Genomic DNA, 23,686 nt, shown 5'->3' with positions numbered 1-23,686 from the left:
AGTCTTTGCAGTAGGAGGGTTGGGGGGGTGTTGTTCTGGTTTGGTTTTTGCATTACTCCTAATGTGTATCAATAGTAGGAGGAAATCAGAACTGCAGAAAGGTTTGAAATTGATTCTCATTTTTTTATCCTACTACACTACAAATGCATAATGCTGCTGTTGTAACAGGGGGCAGGAAGATCTTGACTTCCAAGGTGGAAGCTCAGAACCTAAGCCCATTGACCACATGCCTACTTTTTGAGTTCTGATCAGCAGAGAGTAATGACAAAAGCTTTCCCCAAGCACCAAGCTGGAGCAGCAAATGTGAGACCCAGATGAGTTTCAGTCCCTGCCTCTGATGCAATAACTGCATTAAGTTTCCTAAAGGAGAAATGTCATCAGCCTCTGTCTTTGCTGGGTGCTCTTACATGCACAGTTGGAGGATTCAGACTATGTTTCCTGGATGGGGTTATGGTGGGGCCAAAAGAGGAGACAATATTCACAAAAACCTACTAACTTGATTTTTATAGGAATGTCCTTTTCTTAAAGCAGCTTCCTAGCAACCAGAGCAACAATTTGCTGATCTTATAAAGACTTTTTTCCCCAGGTATTCATCAGAATGAGGTAGCATGGCATGATAGCAAGAAGCTGTATTATGTTAGATGACACTTGTGGAAAGAGGTCTTTATCTTGAAGACTTTTCAGCTAATACAGTTGACTACAGGAGCTGATCTACTAACTCCTCTGGAAAGCTGACAATAATTTTTAAGCTTTAAAATGAAGTATTTTGTCTTCTGGCAGTACAGCCACACTACCTGAAACCATTTCAAAGTAGTTCTGTCTTTAATGCTCTTGGTTTGAACTCAGACTGTTCCTCATACCCATAACTCAGGCCAGACCTTACTCACTGGCAAATCTACCACCTTAAATTTGGACATTCCAACCAAATGACTTCTGTATTTCAATGTCTGTCTGGCAGCAAGACATGCACACCCCAAAAAAAGGTGGATATATTTTCTTACTTAATACCTGATGCAATTAAATAACACTGAAAAAAAAACCAAACCAACCAATCAACCTTAAAAGTAAAATGTCAGTGATGTTCATTCCTCCTTTGGGTTGGTTGAGTGGGTTTTTTGCAGCTACAGTAAGGTGTTCATGGGAAAACGTCCTTTAAATAGCATGGACATGGAAATATTTCAGAGTCAGTGAATATAAATCCTCACAGGAAGGGAACAAAAAGCCCTGATCAAGGCAGAACCAACCACACCACAAGAAAACAGATTTCCTCAGTCAGATCTGACACTTGTCCTGAAGAAATATTATTGAGGTAACCTAATTCCTACCATTGTCACTGGTGGTTATCAGAGCAGGGGAGCGATTCCCGGTGCACAGCTGATCCTGTACCTGGCACTGCTTAGTGCCCTGCACGTCATTTTGTTGGTTTTCTTTGACCTTGCCTGGTCTGTTACAAAGTTCACTTGGCAGCTGCTGAGGAAAGGAAAATAAGACCAACTGTAAAACTCAGTGACTAAGCAATAAAAGGTAAGCAAATACAGCTGAAGGTCTGGGCAAACCCAAACATGCTTTTCCTCTGCTCACTCAGGCAGAAGGCTGAAAGAATAGAATCACAGAATCAACCAAGTTGGAAGAGACCTCCAAGATCATCCAGGCCAACCTAGCACCCAGCCCTATCCAATCAACCAGACCATGGCACTATGTGCCTCATCCAGGCTTTTCTTGAACACCTCCAAGAACAGCAACTCCACCACCTCCCTGGGCACCTGAAACCTTCATGATCAACATCCTAAAGTTGGAAAGTGCCAGAATTAACATAGAATATACACAAAGCCTAGACTGGCATTAAAAAGGTAATGCAAAAGTCTCTGTCTGCAGAAGCCCCAAGCTCACTCAGATGCATGTAGCTCACAAGCAGTTCACATGGAACATTAAGTGCAGGGCTGGCACCAGAAATGCACTGATGCAGACACTGGCAAGTGTCAGCATTCCTGCAGCAATGGAGGCCAGTATAGAGAGGAGAGGCTGGAAACCCTAACAGCTATGTGATACCAGATCAATATTGACTGTGGTAGCACAGAACAGGCTTGCATTGCTATGGCCATGCCTGCCCTGTAGGTTCCAAATGCTCCATCAGACGTCTGGGCACGGCAGCCACTTCACAGAGCTCAGCCAAGTCTCTCCTTCAAACGAGATGAGGCTTCCAGACTGACATGAAAAAATAAACCCAAGCAGTATAATTACTGCTTCCTTTGTGCTCATAATTCACTAGTCATGCCTTTTTCCATCACATGAACGACATCACTGTCAGAAATTACTGCCCCAGGACCTAGACTGAAACTGGCTCTGCAATGGCATTATTGGGTCTCTGTGCAGATGCAGCAGAGTTTAAATTAGCTTTGAAATTATTCCACCAAGAAAAGCAATAATTAAGAAGTGAAACACTTCAGCAACAACTAACCACTAACAAGTAAAGAAAACACAGAAGTAATGATTTTATTCTACAGATTTGACAATTCTGGCAGGGAATTAGCAGTGACTGGAGGTGACTGCAAATGAAACCAGCAGTGCACTTAGGTACACTCTGAAGGTTTCACTTGAGCCTGGATGAAGAGAGCTTAGCTGCACATGTGTGGCTCCACAAATAACCTCACAGGTATTCTCTGTACAGTTCAACGATGGTCACAAGTTAGGCAAGATCAAACTTTGGTTTCTCTCTTGACATACACAAAACCTACTGGGCTGAAGTACTTCATCTCCATGATAGACAAGCCCCAAACTATTATGAGTACAGCTGCTGCTGTGGTGTTCAGAAAACTTTACTGAGCAGGGCAGTTAAGTTCATTTTCTCTCTGCTATGTCCTCTTGTTCCTTTCTAGAAACACAGCTGTTGCCCAGAAAACACCACAAAGAGCACAGCCCACTTCTGGACTTCTCCCATTGCTAGGCCACACATGAAGTAATGCCCTTGGGATGAAGAAAAGGCATAGCTATGTTGAGAAGCCCAAACCAGTCCAGAGTTTGCATTATGCAAACTAGGGTGGCATAAAACCAAATTTTAGTTACAATTCAGTATTGTCTACATGCAGAAACACAATGCACCACAGCATCTGACCCTCACTTGTCAATGAGATGATGATGGGGTAGCAGCTGCACTCATCATAAACTATCTGCTCCTCAACTGTTACAGGACTTATTCCTTGCTACCACTGCCTCAAGGTTTTTAGGAGCCACTGGTCACTGGCTGCACATGCATAAGACACCATTACACAAAAGAAAGATCACAGTGAAAATTTCTCTGCTGACATCTTGTTACGAGGGCATCTGTGACCTAAATGGATCAAGAGCATCATCAGAGAGGCTGGCTGCACAGGAACCATAGTGAGCATTCAGCTACTCTCAGGCCCCTGAGGAAATACTTTGATAAAGCAAAATCACTTCTGAATCATGATACACATACAGAAGCTTGAAGTTAGACAAACAAATTCTCCCAAAGAACTTGTTTTAGGGCATCTATGTAATACATCACACATTCATGTTCCCCATCTCATTAAGAGATTTTCCCAAACTGAAAGGAAAACCACAACCCAATCCCAAGAAGATTTCAGAGTGATGCCATTTAAACTCTTTCTGTGTGGGAACTGTAGAGATTAACAGAGGCAAAGCATACTTTATCTGAAGGCTTTTATTTAGAACTTTGTATATAGATTTGTTCTTATCTGAACCTCAATTTTATACTATGGATTTTATACTGTTGTCAGAAAGCAAGTGTCTCTCATATATATATATTAAATTTGCTCTTCTCATAGAACTGTGTCCTGCAAGAGACAGCAGCGTTCTGTGTTTCTTTGCCAGAACGGCAGAGGTGAGAACTGCTTGTCAGGCACCAAGTTAGCTACATATAAACATGTATGCCTGTAAGCATCAACTCACTGCTCACAACAATTTCGAATCGGGTTTAAAAACAAACAAACAAACAAAAAAAGTATTATCAGCTGCTTTTAAATAAATTTTGGTTAGTTCTTTCTTCCTAGCCCTCAATAAATAGAAAGCATAAGGCATGTGGAACCCAGTTTCTTTCAATGGAGCTGAGGCTAAAAAGCACCGTCTGCCATTTACCCCGCGCTTGCAACTGGGACCTTCTCTTGCAGCTGCTGCAAACATTTCCTCTGGATTAATACCAGCGAACCGGCCACAAATCTCGGCTAGTCAGATAGAAGGGTACAGAGAGGAAGGACGTATAGACGGCCTGCTGAACACGACACCGTGTGCGGGCCCCTCGGACGGGTCTACTGGAGGAAGCGCAGCAGCAGCCCCGGCGGGAAGCCTGGCACGGCGGGGCGTCCAAGCTGCCCTCTAGAACGCGGCGAAGGCCCAGTGGGAGCGCTGCTGGTACAGCAAGGGCGTCGGCAGGGCCCCGTTTTTATCAGCCTCGACTCGGCATCCAGCTGACAGCGAGAAGGGCAGCGCTACTTGCAGAGCCCCTCCAGCCGCTCCAGGGTGCCCTTCATGTCACGGATGCGCTTGGCCAAGGCGGGCACTGGCTGCATGGCACGGTCCAGCTCCTCGCAGCGCGCTACCAGCGCGTACATGGCGCGGATGCTGAGGTCGGCCGCCTCACCCAGGCTCTCCACCCCGTCGCGGTAGGTCTGGATGCAGCCGACGCTGAGCGCCGTCAAGGCCTGCAGGCCGCAGTGCACGTTGCGCAGCAGCTCGTCCACTTGCGCCGCCACCTGCCCTGCCAGGGCCACCACGTCCTGCAGCGCCCCCGGATCGATGGCAGGGATGGAGCTACCGCCTCCCGCGGCCGCCTCGCCCCGCGGGGCACCGCTCAGCCGGATCCGCCGCTCCAGGTTGTTGGCTACGAACTGAGTGAGGCGCCCTTCGCGCAGCACCGTCCCCTCCAGCTCCAGGGCGCTCGCCAGCGTCGCCCGCCGCCCCTCCAGCAGCTGCCGCCCCGCCGCTGCCCCACCGCTGGCGGCCAGGCTCAGCGCTTCCAGGCTCCGCTCGTCCCGCCTCCGCCCCTCCAACTCACAGCCAGGTCCCTCCTCCTCCGCGGCGGAGAGCCCAACGGCCGCCACGGGCCGCACTGCCGGCTCCTCCATGACGGGCGACGCGTGCCAGCCCACCGGCACAGCACCGCCCACCGGGGGCGAGCCGCCGCCTGTTTACGTCCTCCGCGATTGGCTGCCGTGCGCACGGGGCGTGACCACGGCTGTTTGTGTGCCTCCTGATTGGCCACCTTCTCTCGCACGGGGAACCGCCCTCTCGCCTCGCACTGCAGGCCCGTGACTCGGAGACTGGGGCGTGGCCACTGCTTGCATCTGCCCTGATTGGGTGGCCTGCGGAAACAGGCGTGGCCCCATGTGTTTGTGTCGCCTCTGATTGGCAGAGGCGGGGCCAGGGAGGTCTCCGTTCCTCCGCGGTTGGCTGTTGCTGGCAGGGGGGCGTGCGACTTGCGCCATCCTCGCACGGCGATTGGCGGGAGGGAGGAAGGGGGTGTGCCCCACTCGGGTAACAACAACGGGGCGCTGCTGGCTGGTCCTCTCACTCCCCCGCCATGTTCTCCTAGCAGCGGATCCCATTGCGCCACCATCTCAGCCCACAAAGCCAGGGCAGACACTCCCCAGCAACCCGACCCGCACATTCCCTACCTAGGCTCGACCCCTGTTCCCGGCACAGTTCTGGGTACCCACATCCCACCATGGTCACCACGACGGCGCCGCCGCCCTTCCTAGCTCGGATCTCGGCAGGCACCGAAGACCCCCGGCGGCTGCCCTCTACTTTTCTCCAGCGCCTCAGGCGAGGGGACAGCAACTGTGAGAACCAGCCTAGCTGCTGCCTGGCAGGCCCGGGGGGCAGTGCGAGGCCCACACTGAAAAGGGTCCGTCGGAAGAAGGGAAAGGTCCGGCCCAGCCCCGCGGGGCTCCTGCCCAGCCGCTACCAACAGTATCAACAACATCGCACCGGCCTGGGGAGAAGGACCCCATTGGGAGCGCACGGGTCAGGCGAGCTTCGCGCTCATCCTACGCCAACAGCTTCAGCTGCCCCCGGCACAGGAATGGTCGCCCCGGAGGAGCCGCCCACCCCGTCGAGACTTGCGCCCAGCAAACCCCTCAGGAAGGAGGTAAAGACTGCGCTCCGCTACTTTGATCACTTATTCTCCTCCGGCCTCCTGAACCCCGCACTCTGGCACCGACAGAGTCCGCTGGAGGGGGAAAGGGGTAGCGAGCGAATCCCCCCCCCATGGCCCCCTGTGTGCGTACGGAGGGGCGGTGGGAGGGCGGCGGCAGAGTTTCCGTTACGCCCGCTCGCGCGGAGCTGGAGGGAGGGGGTGTGGGGGGTGTGGAAGGGAGGGCTGTGGAGGGCGGCGATTGGCCGCCGGCGCCACCAATCAGCGCTCGCCGCTGCGCCCAGCAACAGCCGCATTTAGACCGCTGGCCGCGCGCCAGCCGCCCCTGCGCGCGCAGGCGAGACGTGCGCGGGGCGCAGCGCCCCATGGCGGCCGGGGGGCGGCGGGCGCGGGACGAGCGCTGGAGCGCGGCGCCCCCGGACCGCCGCCACAGCGCCCCCCGACCGCCGCCACGGCCCCCACCCCAGCGCTGCGCCCGAGCCAGCCGCGGCGGTACAAACTCGAGACGGCGCCGATGAGTCGGTGATGGTAGTGCGGTGCCGGGGACACCGCTTTTGAGCGCGAGAAGTTAATAGAATCAGGCAGGTTGGAAGAGAGCTCCAAGCTCATCGAGTCCAACCTTTCCCCCAGCACTGTCCAGTCAACTAGACCATGGCACTAAGTGCCTCATCCAGTCTCGAAGACCTCCAGGGACGGTGCCTCCATCACCACCCTGGGCAACCCATTCCAGTGCCAATCACTCTGCCAACAACTTCCTCCTAACATCCAGCCTAGACTTTCCCCGGCACAGCTTGAGACTGAACTCTTTTGACCTGAACTCTTTTATCTTGCAGTTCTTAAAGAGCAAGATGGGAAAGTCTGAGAAGGCTGCCGTCCCCTACAGCCAGCCCGTTCACAGCTTACATCTCTGTGAACAACCAAAGATGAACAGGCAGAAGAGTAAGTGTAGCGCGCCGCTGACAAAGATCACCACCACAAAAAAGACAGAGAACTTTTGGCAAGATTCTGTACCGCCAGAAATAATTCAGAAACAGGAGAAAAAGCCACTTAAAAACACAGAGAACTGCAGAAATGCCAAGTCGAAGAAACCTATCACCCTAACTGAAGTGAGCCAAAAAGAGAATTACGCTGGGGCAAAATTCAGCGACCCACCGTCGCCCAGTGTCCTTCCAAAGCCTCCCAGCCACTGGGTGGGTGGCACAGCTGAACCCTCTGACCAAAACAGGGAGTTGATGGCAGTCCATTTGAAAACTCTCCTAAAAGTTCAAGCATAGTTTCCTAGAGCTCTTTGGCAAAGCAAATCCTCCATCCAGGAAACTTTTGAAACATGCCTTGTTGCAACAAAATTGCAAGAGACTTGTCAAGTCTTAAAAACAAACCAACCAACCCACATCTAAACCCAACAACAACAACAAAAAACCCTTGTATTATATTTTTTATGGTTGTGTAAATAGTGTACATCATGTATTATGTGTATATTCTTGTTCATACTTTGAGAGGTACATTTTAGTTTTGTTATGAAAGGATGTATTTTGCACTGCCTGAATGGTAGATGTCTTGTATATAAAAACATGGACAATGTTAAGTGTGTGCTTGACATGTGAAGACTTGACTTGGTTTGCACAAGGTAATGAAAATTTTGGAAGGAGAGTACAGCTTTCTGATTTCGAGGTTCCAGATCAAATGTGAATGTTTTATTCATGCACTACTGACAATAGTTTTTACATTCTTGTGTCCCAGCAAAAGACAAAAGTGGAATTCTCATACAAATGTGAAGTTTTCTCCTCTGCTCTGGAAACTGTTTATCTGGAATTCATCTGTTTGCATTTCAAATGAACTGGAATTTGAGTGAAATTCCAACCCATCGATTGGAGCACTGCTGATTTAGTTAAAAAAAAAACCAAACCCTAAGAGCAGAGCTTTCTGCCAACAATCCAATTGGTCACTAAAAAATTAAATAAACAATTTGGCCTCCCCTTAATCACGTCTCTGTTTTGCTTTTGTGTGTGTCTGTTGATTCAAGTTTGTGCAAGCAAAACTAGAAGTGGGTAGATTCAGCCTGCATGTTAGGAAGAAGATTCAAGAGAGATGTTGAGGTGCTGGAAGGTGTCCAGAGAAGGGCAACAAAGCTGGTGAAAGGACTGGAGCACAGCCCTGTGAGGAGAGGCTGAGGGAGCTGGGGGTGTGCAGCCTGCAGAAGAGGAGGCTCAGGGCAGAGCTCATTTCTGTCTGCAGCTACCTGATGGGAGGCTGGAGCCAGGTGGGGTTGGGCTCTTCTGCCAGGCACCCAGACACAGAATAAGGGGACACAGTCTCAAGTTGTGCCAGGGGAGGTCTAGGCTGGATGCTAGGAGGAAGTTCTTCCCAGAGAGAGTGATTGGCATTGGAATGGGCTGCCCAGGGAGATGGTGGGGTCACCATTCCTGGAGGTGTTCAAGAAAAGCCTGGATGAGGCACTTAGTGCCATGGTCTAGTTGATTGGAAAGGCCTGGGTGCTAGGTTGGACTGGATGATCCTGGAAATCTCTTCCAACCTGGTTGATTACATCATTCTATGATTTTAAGTTCTTCACCATGAGGTGGGATGTCAGGTAATGATTGGAATGGGAGGAATGGAGCTAAACTAGAAGTGGATAGACTCAGATTTGATGATAGGAAGTTCTTCACCATGAGGGTGGTGAGACACTGGCACAGGTTGCCCAGGGAGATGGTGAAACCTCATCCCTAGATGATTTTTATGGCCAGGCTGGATGTGGCTCTGAGCAACCTGATCTAGTGTGAGGTGACCCTGCCCATGGCAGGGGGGTTTAGAGCCAGATGATCCTTGAGGTCCCCTCCACTCCTGACAATTCTATGTTTTAAACTACTTAATTGCCTTCCAGTGTGTCCTCAGCCTTTAACTGTGCAAATAACTGAGAGATTCAATAACCCACTCCTTGTGTTTTAAGGTGTTTCTTTTGTGGTAGTTCATTTTGAGTTCCTTTATTTCTAGAAAACCCAGATTTCAAGAAAACTGAGTAATTGCATATTCAAAGTCAGGCCTCTTAACTATGGGAAATGGTTTTTAAACTAGCTGAGGGTGAAGTAGCAACGACCACAAAGGTATGAATTGGGCAAGTTAAACTTAGTGTATTTTTCACCAGATTCTTCTCTTGCTGATAGCTGTGTTGGAAATTATATCTCTGATCTAAAGTTGTTAAGGATTTAGACTGTAGACTAGGCAGGCATGCTGAGGAGATAACACAGATTTGCAGTTATTTTACTGATCTGGTATTTAAGTAAGATCACTAAAGCAAGAACTGGGTGAAATTTACATGAGATTGAAAAATACAGTTTAAAAATTTCAGCTCCACTGGAGGGAAAAAAAAGGTCTCTGAGCACTAAGTGTACAAGAAAGATGGACAGGAAGAATATGCTAGCAGCAGGGTTGCAGCTGAGGTGGCTCCTCAGCTTGAAGGGTGTTTTTCAGAGCTTGGGTGTGAGCAGCATCAGCTGCTTTCCATGCCACTTGCACTGCTGCTTCCGAGACAGCAAATCACTTTGTTCCCTGCATGTGAATTGGCAGTGTTGGTTAACGCAGCCCTGAACTGAGACCAGCCAAAAACAGAGGGAGATTTTCTTTGCTCTATTTATAGAATGCAACTATGTAGTTAACAGTTGGGTGTTTTTTTTATCATTATAATGTTATTAGGCTATTTTTTTGTTCTAAACTAAGCTCATAGAAAATTTCTGGCCCACCTGAGAGACCCATGTTCATGAGGCTGTGTTACTTGACAAAGGTACATGCTCAGGGTAAAAGCACAGCTTCAGCAGCCCAGTTTGCTGCCTAATCTAAGTAATCCATAATTCAGTGCATCCTAGCTTGTCTTTAAAAATTAACAAAACACAGGAATTACAAAATAAATATTAGAGCAAAGACAAATTGTAGCAGTCTCCCTAAGGATGACAGACCATGAGTCCTGCTCTATTAGGGGTATGCTCTGTTCACCCATGGTTGCACCTTTATTTTTCCTCCCTTTTGCCTGGATGTTGTCAAGCACAAAGGAAATCACCTTTAGCAGTTCACTGTAGCTCTGGGCAGTGGTTAGTTTTGTCAGCTGAACCTGTGACAGAGTTGAATCCTGATAACCAGCTTGACAAGAGCTGGTTTCCATCAGCTGTACACATTGGCATGATTTAAAAGGAAATACTCTTTTCTCCGTGATGATTACCTCTGTTACCTTCAGCCTGTTTTCCTCCTTACCCATTTGAGCTGGCATCAAATGGCCTAGCCCGAATGCCAATTCTGACCCTACATAAAATCTGCTGATGTAATATTGCTCAGTTTCTACCCTGTTTTGCTGACTTGTCCCTGGGGATGACAGAATTCATTAAAGTAAGCGCCAGTAATTCTCAGCAACTCAGCCAATTCTTTCAAGGCTGTTGTATAAGATTTGTAGAGTCTTGGAAATTCAGAAGTTTCCATACTTTGTTGGGCTGTATTTTAAGGATAAGATAATGGTGTTCAGCCAGCCTTTCCAAGCAGTGAGGAAAGAAGCTTAGTTAGCTTACATCTCTGTCAGGATCACAGGTCCTGCTGTGATCTGGCAGAAGAGCAGGGCCTGTTTCATGTTTAAATCTTAGTATCTCTGGATTGAGTCCTTCCCTGAGCAATGGGCAGGGTTACAAAACCAGACCTACATGCAATATGCACTTCAGCAGGGTGGCCTGGAAAATAAGGACATTCTCAATCTCTTTTCAGTGGTCTGCAGGAATAAGACAAGGACCAACAGCTACAAACTGAAACACAGAAGCTTTTACCTCTGTATGAGGAGAAACTTCTATACAGTGAGGGTGACAGAGCCCTGGAACAGGCTGCCCAGAGAGGTTGTGGAGTCTCCTTCTCTGGAGACTTTCAAAGCCCACCTGGATGCATTCCTGTGTGGACTACCCTGGGTGATGCTGCCTTGGCAGAGGGGTTGGACTGAATGATCTCTGGAGCTCCCCTCCAACCTCTAACATTCTATGGTCCTGAGATCAAACCCTTTACAGGCTTCATTTCAGATGATCAGCACTGGCCATGAGTAACCCAGTCTGACCCTGCTGTGAGCAGGATGATGGAGTGGAGGACTCCTGAGGTCCCCTCCAGCCTGGATTATGTTTACAGTCAGGTACTGGGGACTACTGCTTGTACTAGGCTTTAATACAGCTAGCCTTACAAAGTGATTTTTCTAGAGTATCAGAGGCACTTTCAATATCTCCAAACATTGCATAAACTCTGCAAATGGAGACCTGCAGCTCCCCTCATGGCATTGGTATTCATCTTGCAGGCATCGTGGCAGAGTTAGTAAGCAAGATGAAGGACTTTGTGTTCCTTCTGGGCAGGGTTAACATACTGAAAAAGGTAAAGGAGCAGAAAGCAAATTTGTGATAGCCAAAGGAAGAAGCTGTTTGTTCAGTTAGAAAGCTTTCTCCATGTTATCTTCCTCAGTTACAGGCAGCTTCCCTGGCCTTATCTTTTACGGACATCTAGCAAGTCTCCGCCTTTCCTTAATTTCCTGCTCCCAAGTCCATTTTGTGCCAGAAATACAAACAACATTTTACACACCCACTAGTAGCCAGAAGCACATTCAATGACTTATTGGTTCTCTTCCAGAGAAATTATGAGGAAAGAAAATAATTGAGGAAAAGTTCAGAAATGACACTAGTACTGATAGCAGCAACGAAATGCATCGTGTGTGTGTGATACAGAACACTGCTACGTTTGCTTTAACAGACACAAGTGCCAGGCAGTTGTCTTTAAACTATCTGTATAGTTTTAAGGAGATACATGGATATTACTTGAAGTAAAGGTTCAAATTACTTTGGAGAAGAGAAGGCTCCCAGGAGGCCTTCTTGTGGCTTTCCAGTATCTGAAGTGGGCTACAAGAAAGCTGGGGAGGGACCTTTTGGGATGTCAGGTAGTGATAGGACTTGGGGGAGTGGATCCAAGCTAGAGGAGGAGAGATTTAGATTATATGTTAGGGAAAATGTTCTTCAGCATAAGGGTGATGAGACACTGGAACAGATTGCCCAGGGAGGTGATGGAAGCCTCATCCCTGGAGGTTTTTAATGCCAGGCTGGATGTGGCTCTGAGCAGCCTGATCTAGCATGAGGTGTCCCTGCCCATGGCAGGGGTGTTGGAACTTGATGATCCTTGAGGTCCCTTCCAACCCTGACAATTCTGTGATTCTTCAGGGAAAGCCCAGTTCCAAGGCCTCATAGGGAACAGGTTGAGTTCCTTCTGATGGCTTTGCTGTGGCATTTCACAGGGGTGGCCTTGAAAGAAGATGGTTTGGGAGCAGCAGACCACCACTCCTCATCACAGCCTTGCCTAGAAGTCATACTTGTATTAGGCAGCTGGACAGTATAATCACTGCGTAATTCCTGGCAAGGGTCTAATTGCAAGTTAATTTTAAGTGAGTTATGTAAACAGATTACAGCAACCCTTTGCTAGATTCATTTTTCATTAGTTGTCATGCAGACACAACCACTCTGAAAAATTCCCTCTCTGCTTTACCCTGTTGCTTCACCGAGTTGATGTCCACTGCTAATACCTGCTGTTGCTAATACCTGCATTAGGCAGAGGCTTTGTGAGATCCCAGTGAGTCAGAATAATCTGTGGGATGTCATCAGGCAGTTCTGGGGGAAAACTCTGCAGATGGAGAAGCTCTGCAGGGGAGAAGCTCAGCCAGCAGCAGCTGAATCTGTGGCTCAGTGTCATATATTGAAGTGAACATCAGGCAGTAATTCATTAGGTAAAAATATTGTTGCATTATTGCACAGAACACAGAGAAGATAGGAAATAAGAAATAATAGAAGAAAACAAAACCAGAAGCTCATGGGTTTGTTTTTCTTCAGCTATCACAAAGGCAGCTGGAAGACTAAGAATGGGTTAGGCAGGAAACCTTCATCTCTGAAAGAAAACATCTGCTGTACTTCTGCCAGTGTATTTTGTCCAACATAAAATTAGGAGATATTAATTACTGTGTCCCTAGGGTTTTAAAAATATAGAAGGTTGTATTTCCTCTTGTGAACTTAGAAACTGGAGGAAATAGCTGGTAACTAGGAGTAAAACTGTATGTGGTTGCTGTCTATCCTGTTTTTTTATCATAGAATATACCAGAAATTCAGGACCTAAAAGATAGATTCATAGAATGGTTTAGATTGGAAGGGACTTTAAAGATCATTTAGTCCCAACTCCCCCAACCATGGGCAGGGACACCCTCCATTAGCCCAGGCTGCTCAAGGTTGCTCTTCATCCAACCTGGCCTTGAACACCTCCAGGGAGGGAGCATGCACAACCTTCCTGGGCAACCTGTTCCAGTGTCTCACCACCCTCACTGTAAAGAATTCCTTCCTAATACCCAGTCTAAATCTCCCCTCCTCAAGCTTAAAGCCATTCACTCTCATCCTGTCACTATAAGCCCTTGTAAAAGTTCCCTCTTGGCTTTCTTGTAGCCCCACTTCAGGTACTGGAAGGCTGCTCTAAGGTCTCCTAAGAGCCTTTTTTTCTCCAGGCTGAACAGCCCCAACTCTCACAGCCTGTCCCCATAGGGGACATGTCTCTGTCTAACCTCAGCCTCAACAGTCAGCAAAGAGAGAGAGGAATGTTCATTTCTGACAACTACTTGTTACAGGTTTGGAGGAGATTATCAATGATTGTGTTTCTCAGAATTTCACAAGTTTGCCTAGGCTGATACCTGTCATTGGCAGCACTAACATGTAACTATTGGCATAGAGGCAATAGATATCATTTACCTGGCTCCTACAGAGTGCTATAAAGTCTGATGCTTTTCCACCTCTCCTTCAAAATCTTGTTTTAAAACATTTGTAATAAATTGCAAACCTTTTCAGTCCTGTTGGATTTCAGCTTCAGTTGCAAACTTGCATGACAAAGTATCCTAGAATCGAAGAATTGTCAGGGTTGGAAGGGACCTCAAGGATCATCTAGCTCCAAGCTCCCTGCCCTGGGCAAGGACACCTCACACTAGATCAGGTTGCTCAGAGCTACATCCAGCCTGGACTTAAATATCTCCAGGGATGAGGCTTCCAATATCTATCTCCTTGGGCAACCTGTGCCATTGTCTCACCACCCTCATGCTGAAGAACTTCCTAATGTCCAATCTGAATCTCCCCTCCTCTAGCTTGGGCCTGTTACCCCCCCAGTCCTATCACTACCTGATACTCTAAAAAGTACCTCCCCAGCTTTCTTGTGGCCCACTTCAGATACTGGAAGGACAACTACCTGAAGGGAGGCTGTAGCCAGGTAGGGGTTGGTCTCTTCTGCCAGGCAACCAGCAACAGAACAAGGGGACACAGTCTCAAGCTGTGCCAGGGGAGGTCTAGGCTGGATGTTAGGAGGGAGTTGTTGGCAGAGAGAGAGATTGGCATTGGAATGGGCTGCCCAGGGAGGTGGTGGAGTCCTTGTCCCTGGAGGTGTTGAAGCAAAGCCTGGATGAGGCACTTAGTGCCATGGTCTGGTTGATTGGATAGGGCTGGGTGCTAGGTTGGACTGGATGAGCTTGGAAATCTCTTCCAATCTGGTCGATTCTTGTCCAGTATTTCCACTCTGAAATCTATTTTTAATGCTTTTTAAAGTAGTTTGCTCTCATATCAATGTACCACAGAACACCATTTTTTATATCTAACAATAGCTTCTTTGCATTCAAATTTCTGCAGTCTGACAGCTCCAGATTTGTGCTACAAAATGAGTTGCACAAAGAATAAAAAGCACTTGCTGTGAGTCAAGTGCTGTCATCAGCAGTGTAAATAGAAGAAAACATTTAAGAGGCTATATTACTCCTACCACCTCCTCAGAATAAATCAGGTGCTGACATATTTTTGTGAATCTAGGCCTGCATTCAAAGTCATTTCATAAGACCTTTTTTTACACCCTGCATGCAACCCAAATATCCCTGGATGAGCAATGCAAGACGCAGGAGATGAAAGCAAAGGAAAGATGTAACACATTAAAATTTAGAGCCATCTTAGCCATGAGGCTAAAGTTTCATTAGTGATTCAATCTCTTGTAATACTGAATGAAATAAAGTTTCTCTCACCATGGGATCTCTGCCACGATGTTCAGACAGGTCTCCTGTGCTGGCACTGAGCATTGATCTCCTGTCCAGGGTTTCTGCAGTACCCAGGGGAAGACATTTGAAGTTTGAGAGGGATGTTTCCTAGAGAAAAGAAGTGCAAAAAATGCACACCATATGAAATCAGTTTCAGAAGATGCCACCATGGTTATGTTGTGAGAGAGGGGAGATTTAGATTAGATGTTAGGAAGAAGTTCTTCAGCATAAAGGTGATGAGACACTGGCACAGGTTGCCCAGGGAGGTGATGGAAGCCTCATCCCTGAAGGTTTTTAATGCCAGGGTGAATGTGGCTCTGAGCAACCTGATCTAGTGTGAGGTGTCCCTGCCTATGACAGGGGGTTGGAACTTGGCAAACCTTTTGGTCCCTTCCAACCCTGACAAGTCTGTGATTCTAGAAACAGGATTCTCAGCAGGCTGCAGATATCTCATCCTGCTTGCCAGCTGGCAAACAGTAGTTCTGCTTTAGCTGTCCATGAAATCAAGTGAATACACACTGTACCCTGAGTTTCACAACCACGTCACTCAACAAGCATTCCTCATTGAGGTTAGCAGTGGTGTTTGCCTCAAAGTATAAAAGGAGAGTGGACAAGTCTGAGAAATACTTTTATGGCTGTGATGCTTATTGAAAGTACTGAGCTGCATTCTTTTCTTTGGAGAAGCAATTTCTTCTTGAGTATCTACTAAAAGTAAAAAGAGATGCTTGTGGAATCAATACCCAGAAGAGACATTGCTAGGGTTGGAAATTTAATTTTGTTCTTTTGAGTCACTCAGACCTTGGACTTGCTGCCAATCTGCAAAGTAATCATGCTGGAGAGGCTTACGTTAGAAGCACCTGCTGCTAGGGAACCCAGATTAATATTACCAGCACATATTGAGCAGGCTACAGCACAGCCAGCACATACTAATTATGCCTGGGCCCTGGAGTCAGCTGGCAGCCTCAAGACACCCTATTGTCAGCTCCCTGCATGCTACAGCCACCACAGCTCCCCAGTACCAGCAGAGCTACTCCTTGCCAGAGCTACTTTAGCTTCTCTCTTTTAAATGTATTTATTCCAAAGCAGGCCACTCCCTGCCATCTGCTACCATGGAACAGCCACAGAAGTTTCCAGACTCATCGTACCCTGCACCTTAACATATATTTTTAATACTCTTTTTTGCTCTGCATAGGTGTTGTATGTAGTGAGACTGATCATAAGAGCTTGTTTGATCAGGTAACATTTATAGCAACTGAGTGAAGTTCTTGGAGTGAAATACTAGAGGTGAGTATAACTGAATGGGGGAGAATGCAGTGAGCCCAGGAAAGAATAACCCCATGGATCAGAACAGGTCTGGGACTGACCTGCTGGAGGGCAGTGAAGGGGGAAAGGATGTGGGGAGTCCTAGTGGGTGGAAGGTTGACCATGAGCCAGCAATGTGCTCTGGTGGCCAAGAAGGTCAATACCAATCTGTGGTGGGTTAGTAGGTTGAGAGAGGTTCTACTGCCCCTCTACTCTGCCCTGCTAAGGCCACATCTGTGCTCCACAACCTCCCCGGGCAACCTGTGCCAGTGTCTCACCACTCTCACTGGAAAGAACTTCTTCCTGACATTCAGTTTAAACCTCCCCTCTGCCAGTTTAAACCCATTCCTCCTCATCCTGTCATTACAAGGCCTTGTCATTAGTCCCTCCCCAGCCCTCTTATACGCCTCTCATGAATTATTCATATATAGAATCACAAAACATTAGGAGGATGCAAGGAAGCTTCAGAGATCATCCAGACCAGCCCCCTGTCAAGACAGCATCACTGAGAGTAGTCTGGCACAGGAATGCATCCACAAAGCTTCAGAAAGTCTCCAGAGAAAGAGACTTCCACAACCTCTCTGGGCAGCCTGTCCCAGGGCTCTGCCACCCTCACTCTAAAGAAGTCTCTCCTCATGCTGAAGTAATACTCGGGGTAAGGCTGGACAGAGCTGTGGGCAACCTGATCTAGCTGAAGACACCCCTGCTGGCTGCAGAGCAAGTTGGACCAGATGACCTTTGGAGGTCCCTTCCAAACCCAGACCATTCCATGATTCAATAATCGATTCAATGACTGTGATTCTCATCAGCACTAAACCCAGGAGCCTGTGTCGAGTACAAACATACTTTGCAAGTGTATATTTAAACTTTGTGGTATCACATAAATTAAATAAAGACTAAAAGCATCATTGTGCCTTATAACTGCTGCTGCCAGAACATTACTGCTCTGTGTATTCCCACTGTGAATAGCTTTGCAAACATTCCTTCTGAAATTAATCAATTAAGCAAACAACCATTATTAATGAACAGCCATAAGGCTTCTTGTGCTCATATTTGCATGATTGGTACAAATCTGTTGAGTAACAAGAGCAAAAGTAATTACTCTCTTTAACAGAATTTCCCAAGGCATTATGGAAAATGCCAACACTTAGTACAAGTGCATTTATGATTATGCAACGTATTATACTTCAGATTGGAAACCATTAATAACAAAAAGAGCTTTGAGGGTAAAGAGATTTGCAATTAGACACAGTAAGCTGCAGGTTTGCTGTCTCAATAGCTCCTTCGTACTATTAAATCCACAACAAAGTACTTAATAGAAATTCCTGATGCCTAACAGAAGTAATCCATTTACATCTTCTGTGGATTGCAAGCATGCCATAATTTTGCTATCCACACAGCAGCATACTCATAAGAAACAAACTAGAGCCTGTCAGATGATTTTTATTGTGTTGGTTCTAGTCTAAGCTTCCTGGAGGCCAAAATATCACAGTATCACAGTATCATCAAGGTTGGAAGAGACCTCACAGATCATCAAGTCCAACCCTTTACCACAGAGCTCAAGGCCAGACCATGGCACCAAGTGCCACATCCAGTCCTGCCTTGAACAGCTCCAGGGACGGCGACTCCACCACCTCCCCGGGCAGCCCATTCCAGTGTCCAATGACTCTCTCAGGGAAGAACTTTCTCCTCACCTCAAGCCTAAATTTCCCCTGGCATAGCCTGAGGCTGTGTCCTCTCATTCTGGTGCTGGCCACCTGAGACAAGAGAGCAACCTCCTCCTGGCCACAACCACCCCTCAGGTAGTTGTAGACAGCAATAAGGTCACCCCTGAGCCTCCTCTTCTCCAGGCTGAACAATCCCAGCTCCCTCAGCCTCTCCTCGTAGGGCTGTGCTCAAGGCCTCTCCCCAGCCTCGTCGCCCTTCTCTGGACACGCTCAAGCATCTCAATGTCCCTCCAAAATTGGGGGGCCCAGAACTGAACACAGTACTCAAGGTGTGGTCTAACCAGTGCAGAGTAGAGGGGCAGAATGACCTCCCTGCTTCTGCTGACCACACCATACCATATCTAACAGAGCAATACATTATTAGGATGCTTTCCCTCTCCCCCCTTTGGAAAGAAAGGAATTAGATGTAAAGAGGGAAAAGAATAGTCTTGCTTCAATTTGGAAGTGAAAAGGAAAACTTTAACAATAAATAAAAGGTATTTAAGGAAAGGGGAGTTACAAAAAATGATATAGAGAAGGGAAACAAGGTACAAAATATATATACAACCAGATTGATGGCAATGGATGGAGGCAGATTCAGGAGGGGGTTGTCTCACCATGTGGTAAGGTGGCCAAAAGCAGGAGCATCAGGAACCAGGATGCTGTTAGGAGGCAGGCAGGTCAAAGAGCAAGAAAAACACTGAGTCCTCTGTTTTTTTATAGGGGTCTAGACAGGAAGTGGGAGTGGGCTAACCACTACACCTGGGGCCAGGTTCAGACCACCCCCAGGGAGGAGTCAGGAGCACCTGGGGTCAGGTTCAGACCATCCCCAGGAGGGTTAACCCTTTACTGATATGATAGAAGAAATTCCATCTATGGAATTTAAAAACAGGAATTTGACTCCTGAATTGTCTGAGTAGTCATCTCCTGTCTGTTTAACCCAGAAGCAGACCCTGTGAACAAACTGCAGTAGTACTTCAAAGACTCAATGGATTGAAAAGATCTGTAAGAGCTGTAAAATACTTTCTTCCTCCAAGGGGATAAAAGACCTAGGGCCTGACCGTGGCTCTGTTTGAATCACTATCAGAGCTGAACCTTATTTCTAACAGCATAGGATGTCATTGTAAACAACTAGTGGCATGCCTATGTTAGTAAAGGGGCATTTAAACATCAGGAAAGATCTGGTCTGTTTGGCTTCTTCCATTGCTTTGAAAGGTTTAGCACAGCCTAGGTTTAATTTTACATTTGCCTTGCAATAAATGTTAAAAATACTATCAACTGCTTTTCAGATTGGCAGAGGAGAGAAATAATTGTTCTGAGGTTTGCATCTCAGTTTCTTACTTTAGCTCTATAAAGATTTACCAAGGCAAACACTTGATCTCAATACAGAGAAGGGTTATTCCTCTTTTACAGGTAGTGAGGGGTGAAGTTAACAACAACAGGCAAAGTTTCTGCAGGACTGAAGGAGCTGGAACAGTTTAGTTTGAAAAATAGGAGGCTGAGGGCAGAGCTCATGGCTGTCTACAGCTACCTGAAAGGACGTTGTGGAGAGGTTGGTGCTGATCTATTCTCACAGGGAGTTAGTGATAGAAGAAGAGGGAATGGCCTTAAGCTGCCACTGGGTAGGTTTAGATGGGACATGAGGAATTGTTTTGTTTTTTTTTCACAGAAACAGTGGTCAGGCATTGAAATGAGCTGCCCAGGGAGATGGTGGAGTCATCAATCCTGGATGTGTTTAAAGGTCATTTGAATGTGGTGCTTGGGGCACCCTATGGTCTCGGGTGCACCTTGTAGAGTAGGGTTCTGGGTTGGACTTGGTGATCCTGAGGGGCTTTGCCAACCTGAACGTTTCTGTGACTCTGTGACTTTATGGCAGCCTGCTCTCTGTGTGTTTATTTCCTGTGCTGTCCACACCACAAGTGGTGCATGAGTCAGTCACTAAATGAGCAGTGGTAAAGCCAGCAGTTAAGTGGTGTTGTGCAGGCTCCTGTCCTACCCAAAAGTGATGCAGGGTTTTGCTTAGGCTGTAGAGAGATGACAGCGACAGAGACTTAAGCTGTTCACTGTTTAGTCAGAAGAGAAAACTGAGAGGGGATGCAACCAAGGTCTATAAATACCTGAGGGGTGGGTGTCAAGCGGAAGGGGCCAAGCTCTTTTTGGTGGTGCACAGTAATATGACAAGGAGCAATGGATCCAAACTGGAACAGAGAAGGTTTCAGATCAACAGGAGGAGAAACTTCTTCATAGCGAGGGTGACAGAGCCCTGGGACAGGCTGCCCAGAGAGGTTGTGGAGTCTCCTTCTCTGCAGACTTTCCAAACCCTCCTGGATGCATTCCTGTGCAGACTACCCTGGATGATCCTGCTTTTGACAGGGAGGTTGGACTCTATCATCTCTGGAGGTCCTTTCCAACCTCTAATGTTCTGTGATTCTGTGATTTTAGGATCACTTTTTCCTTCCACTCTGGGCAGTTTGTGCTTATTGCCCAGTTAGTAAGTCATGTTATGAAATCAATCACTGAATTTATCTGACCTCAAATAAGCAAAATCTGCCTGTTAGAGAGAGAAAGGAACTAGACATATAAGATATGGTCAAATATAATGTATCAGGCATTATAATAATTAGACAAATAACAGCTGATGGAGTCAGTAATTGAGCTGTTTTAGCACCAAGTGTCTCAATGGGACAGACACCTATGTGATCAGGCCATTTCCATCACAAATCTTTAGAGCTGAGATAGCATTATAGCCATAATGCTGCTGCTGCTCTAGAGATGGTACAAATATAGCAACTGAGCAATAGTATAATGCAAAATGCATGACAATATTGGATGTTAAAATACATAAGTAAATCTAATACTGTGAGAAATAAAAGGGCATCGTTGGGCAAGACTTCTGTATTGCAGAATCACAGAATCAGATCATAGAATACTGGAGGACTGAGAGGGGTTCAAGCCCTTATCCTCCAAGGGAAGATCCCTGATGTTTGACATTTTTCTTGCTGTTACAAAAGTAAAGATCAAGGATGAAGGAAAGAGCAAGCAGACAGTAAGGTTTATGTGTTAAGAGTATTGGCTATCAGGCATTTAATTCTCTGTTTACATACTGCTGTGCAAACTTCAAGGTGCCCCATAATAGTTGGTAAGTTTTATGCAACTCTTCAGAGAGCCAAACCAAATAAAGAAATGGGAGCTTATCTAGGCTTGTCTTTTAAACAGTTCCCTGGTAGGCAATGCTTACACCAGGCAACTTTTGGACTTTTCTTGGAGTCAGCTGACATTCCTTGTTAAAAAAAAACCTCTCACCCTGTCTGGAAAAATGAAACAGCATAAAGCATAAGTACAGATCACAACCGAGCCCTCACTGCATTCTTGCAGCTTTCAGAGTGCAAAGGGGAATCTGCACCAGATAGAAAAGCACTGTTTTGTCAAACCAGTCTAAACCCAGCAAAGCTTACACCAGCCTCTGTGGTTAATGGTGCATGGGAGTGATTGTTTGGAAAATAACTGCATCCATTTGAAATATTGCTGCCTCTCTCCCAGAGGATACCACCCACACAGCAGACCCAGCAGGCTGGAAATGCAGATAATTCTAAGCTGCTTCAGGATAAAGCTGTGTTTAAAGCAGAAAATGCCAAGGGAGGGTGGGAGCAGCTTGAGTTAAGCTCTTGGACTTTGCACTGAAACTGCACTTCATGTCTCAGGTGCAGTCTGCTGGGTCAAGAACTCAATGGATGGCTGGGACCAGAGAGTGGTGGTGAATGGTGCCACATCCAGTTGGCAGCTGTCACTAGTAGTGTCCCTCAGGGATCAGTGCTGGGCCCGATCCTGTTTAATATCTTTAGTGATGATCTGGATGAGGGAATTGAGTCCACCATTAGTAAGTTTGTAGATGACACCAAGTTGAGAGCTAGTCTCAATCTGTTGCAGGGTAGGAGGGCTCTGCAGAGGGACCTGGACAAGGTGGACAGATGAACTTCTGGATGGAAAAAAAACTAAAGGAGACGTTGGAGAAAATCATAGATATGGTTTAGGCTGGAAGGGACCTTAAACACCCTGTAGTTCCAACCTCCTTGGAACTTGACAGGGACACCTTCCACTATACCAAGTTGCTCAAAGCTCTATCTAAATTGGCCTTGAGCACTTCCAGAGATGAGGCGTCCAGAACCTCTCTGGGCAGCTTGTTTCGGTGCCTCACCATCCTCACAGAGGAGAACTTCTTCCTTCAATGTAATGCAACTCTACCCTATTTCAGCTTAAACTCATTACCCCCTATCCTGTGTGGTCCCCATACAGATCCCTAAGGAACACCAGTAGTGCCTGGCCACCAACTGGCTGTAACTCCATTGACCACCCCTCTCTGGGCCCTCCTCTCCAGCCAGTGCTTTATCCAGGAGACAGTGTGCTCAGCCAAGCCATGAGTAGCCAATTTGCCTACAAGAATTGTGTGGGGAACAGTATCAAAGGCTTTTCCAAAGTCTAGGAGTTGACAGCCTTTTCCTCATCCAGTAGCCAGGAGATCAGGCTGGTCAGGCAGGACCTGCCCCTCCTAAAGCCATGCTGACTTGGCCTGATGCCCTGGTTGTTGTCTATATGACCTATGATGGATTTGAGATGACCTTCCCTGGTACCAAGGTTAGACTTGACAGGTCTATAGCTTCCTGGATCTTCCTTTCTGCCCTTGTCTTACAAGGAAAGACTGAGAGACCTGGAGCTGTTCAGTCTGGAGAACAGAAGGCTGAGAGGGGAACGCATCGCTGTCTACAGAGCTGTGAAAGGAGGCTGCCAAGAGGATGGAAACAGTCTCTTTTCAGTGGCACCCAGTGACAGGACAAGGGGCAATGGACATAAACTCAATCACAGGAAAGTGCACCTCAGCGTGAGAAAAAACCTTCTTACTGTGAGGGTGCTGGAGCAGTGGAATGGGCTGAGGCTGTGCAGTGCCCTTCTCCGGAGATCTTCACCTGCCTGGGCGCCTTCCTCTGTGACTTGCCCTAAGTGGTCCTGCTTTGCAGGGGAGTTGGACTCAATGGCGTCTGGAGGATCATCTCAACCTCCAGCATTCTGTGATCGCTCAGCTTGCATTAGAGGAGGCTTGAGGGAGTCCTTATTGGGGCTTTCCAATTCTGCGATTCTAGGCGAGGTCGGACAGGACTCTAAACAACCTAACCCTACTTGAGACGTCCCTGCGCTCTGCAGGGGCACTGCACTGGATGACCTTGAAAAGTGTTTCCCAACCTGAACCGCTCCATGTCTCCCTCGGCGGCTCTCCGACGGCGGACGCCTGCAGAGCTCCCCCGGCGGCCCAGGCGGGGCAGGACGGGCCCCCGGGAGCGCTGGGACAGGTAGTTCTAGCCGGGCGCTGCCCACAGGCCAACCCAGGCGACGAACTACGCTTCCCGGCGTGCCGCTTGGCACCGAGGAGGTGATAAAAGGGGGTGGTGGCGGCAGCGCCGGGCT

General features: G+C 47.4%; 2 protein-coding genes and 1 long non-coding RNA gene across 4 annotated transcripts; 1 reads left to right on the top strand and 2 right to left on the bottom strand.

Moving 5' to 3' along the window:
* Positions 1 to 834: 834 nt before the first annotated feature.
* Positions 835 to 18,908, bottom strand: LOC135189238 (uncharacterized). 2 transcript variants are annotated; one of them, XR_010307984.1, is made up of 3 exons: positions 18,847 to 18,908; positions 15,210 to 15,329; positions 835 to 1,470 (listed from the first exon to the last, which is right to left on the bottom strand). It is a non-coding gene; the product is annotated as an uncharacterized LOC135189238 (long non-coding RNA). The 2 variants fall into 2 exon arrangements; XR_010307985.1 differs by lacking the exon at positions 835 to 1,470 and adding an exon at positions 13,994 to 14,051.
* BORCS6 (BLOC-1 related complex subunit 6) lies at positions 3,665 to 5,644 on the bottom strand. The gene is given in 4 exon segments (XM_064169178.1): positions 3,665 to 5,143; positions 5,146 to 5,187; positions 5,190 to 5,523; positions 5,525 to 5,644. Coding segments are annotated over 4 exon segments (1,173 nt in total). The 3' UTR covers positions 3,665 to 4,466.
* On the top strand, positions 5,702 to 8,111 carry PNRC1 (proline rich nuclear receptor coactivator 1). The gene is made up of 2 exons (XM_064169180.1): positions 5,702 to 6,124; positions 6,964 to 8,111. The coding sequence occupies exons 1-2, from the start codon at positions 5,702 to 5,704 to the stop codon at positions 7,402 to 7,404; spliced, it is 864 nt and encodes a 287-aa protein (XP_064025250.1). The 3' UTR covers positions 7,405 to 8,111.
* Positions 18,909 to 23,686: the final 4,778 nt, after the last annotated feature.

Source organism: Pogoniulus pusillus, chromosome 31, assembly GCF_015220805.1.
Source record: "Pogoniulus pusillus isolate bPogPus1 chromosome 31, bPogPus1.pri, whole genome shotgun sequence".
Classification (NCBI taxonomy): Eukaryota; Metazoa; Chordata; class Aves; order Piciformes; family Lybiidae; genus Pogoniulus; species Pogoniulus pusillus.
This window is presented reverse-complemented; position numbering and strand designations above follow the sequence as displayed.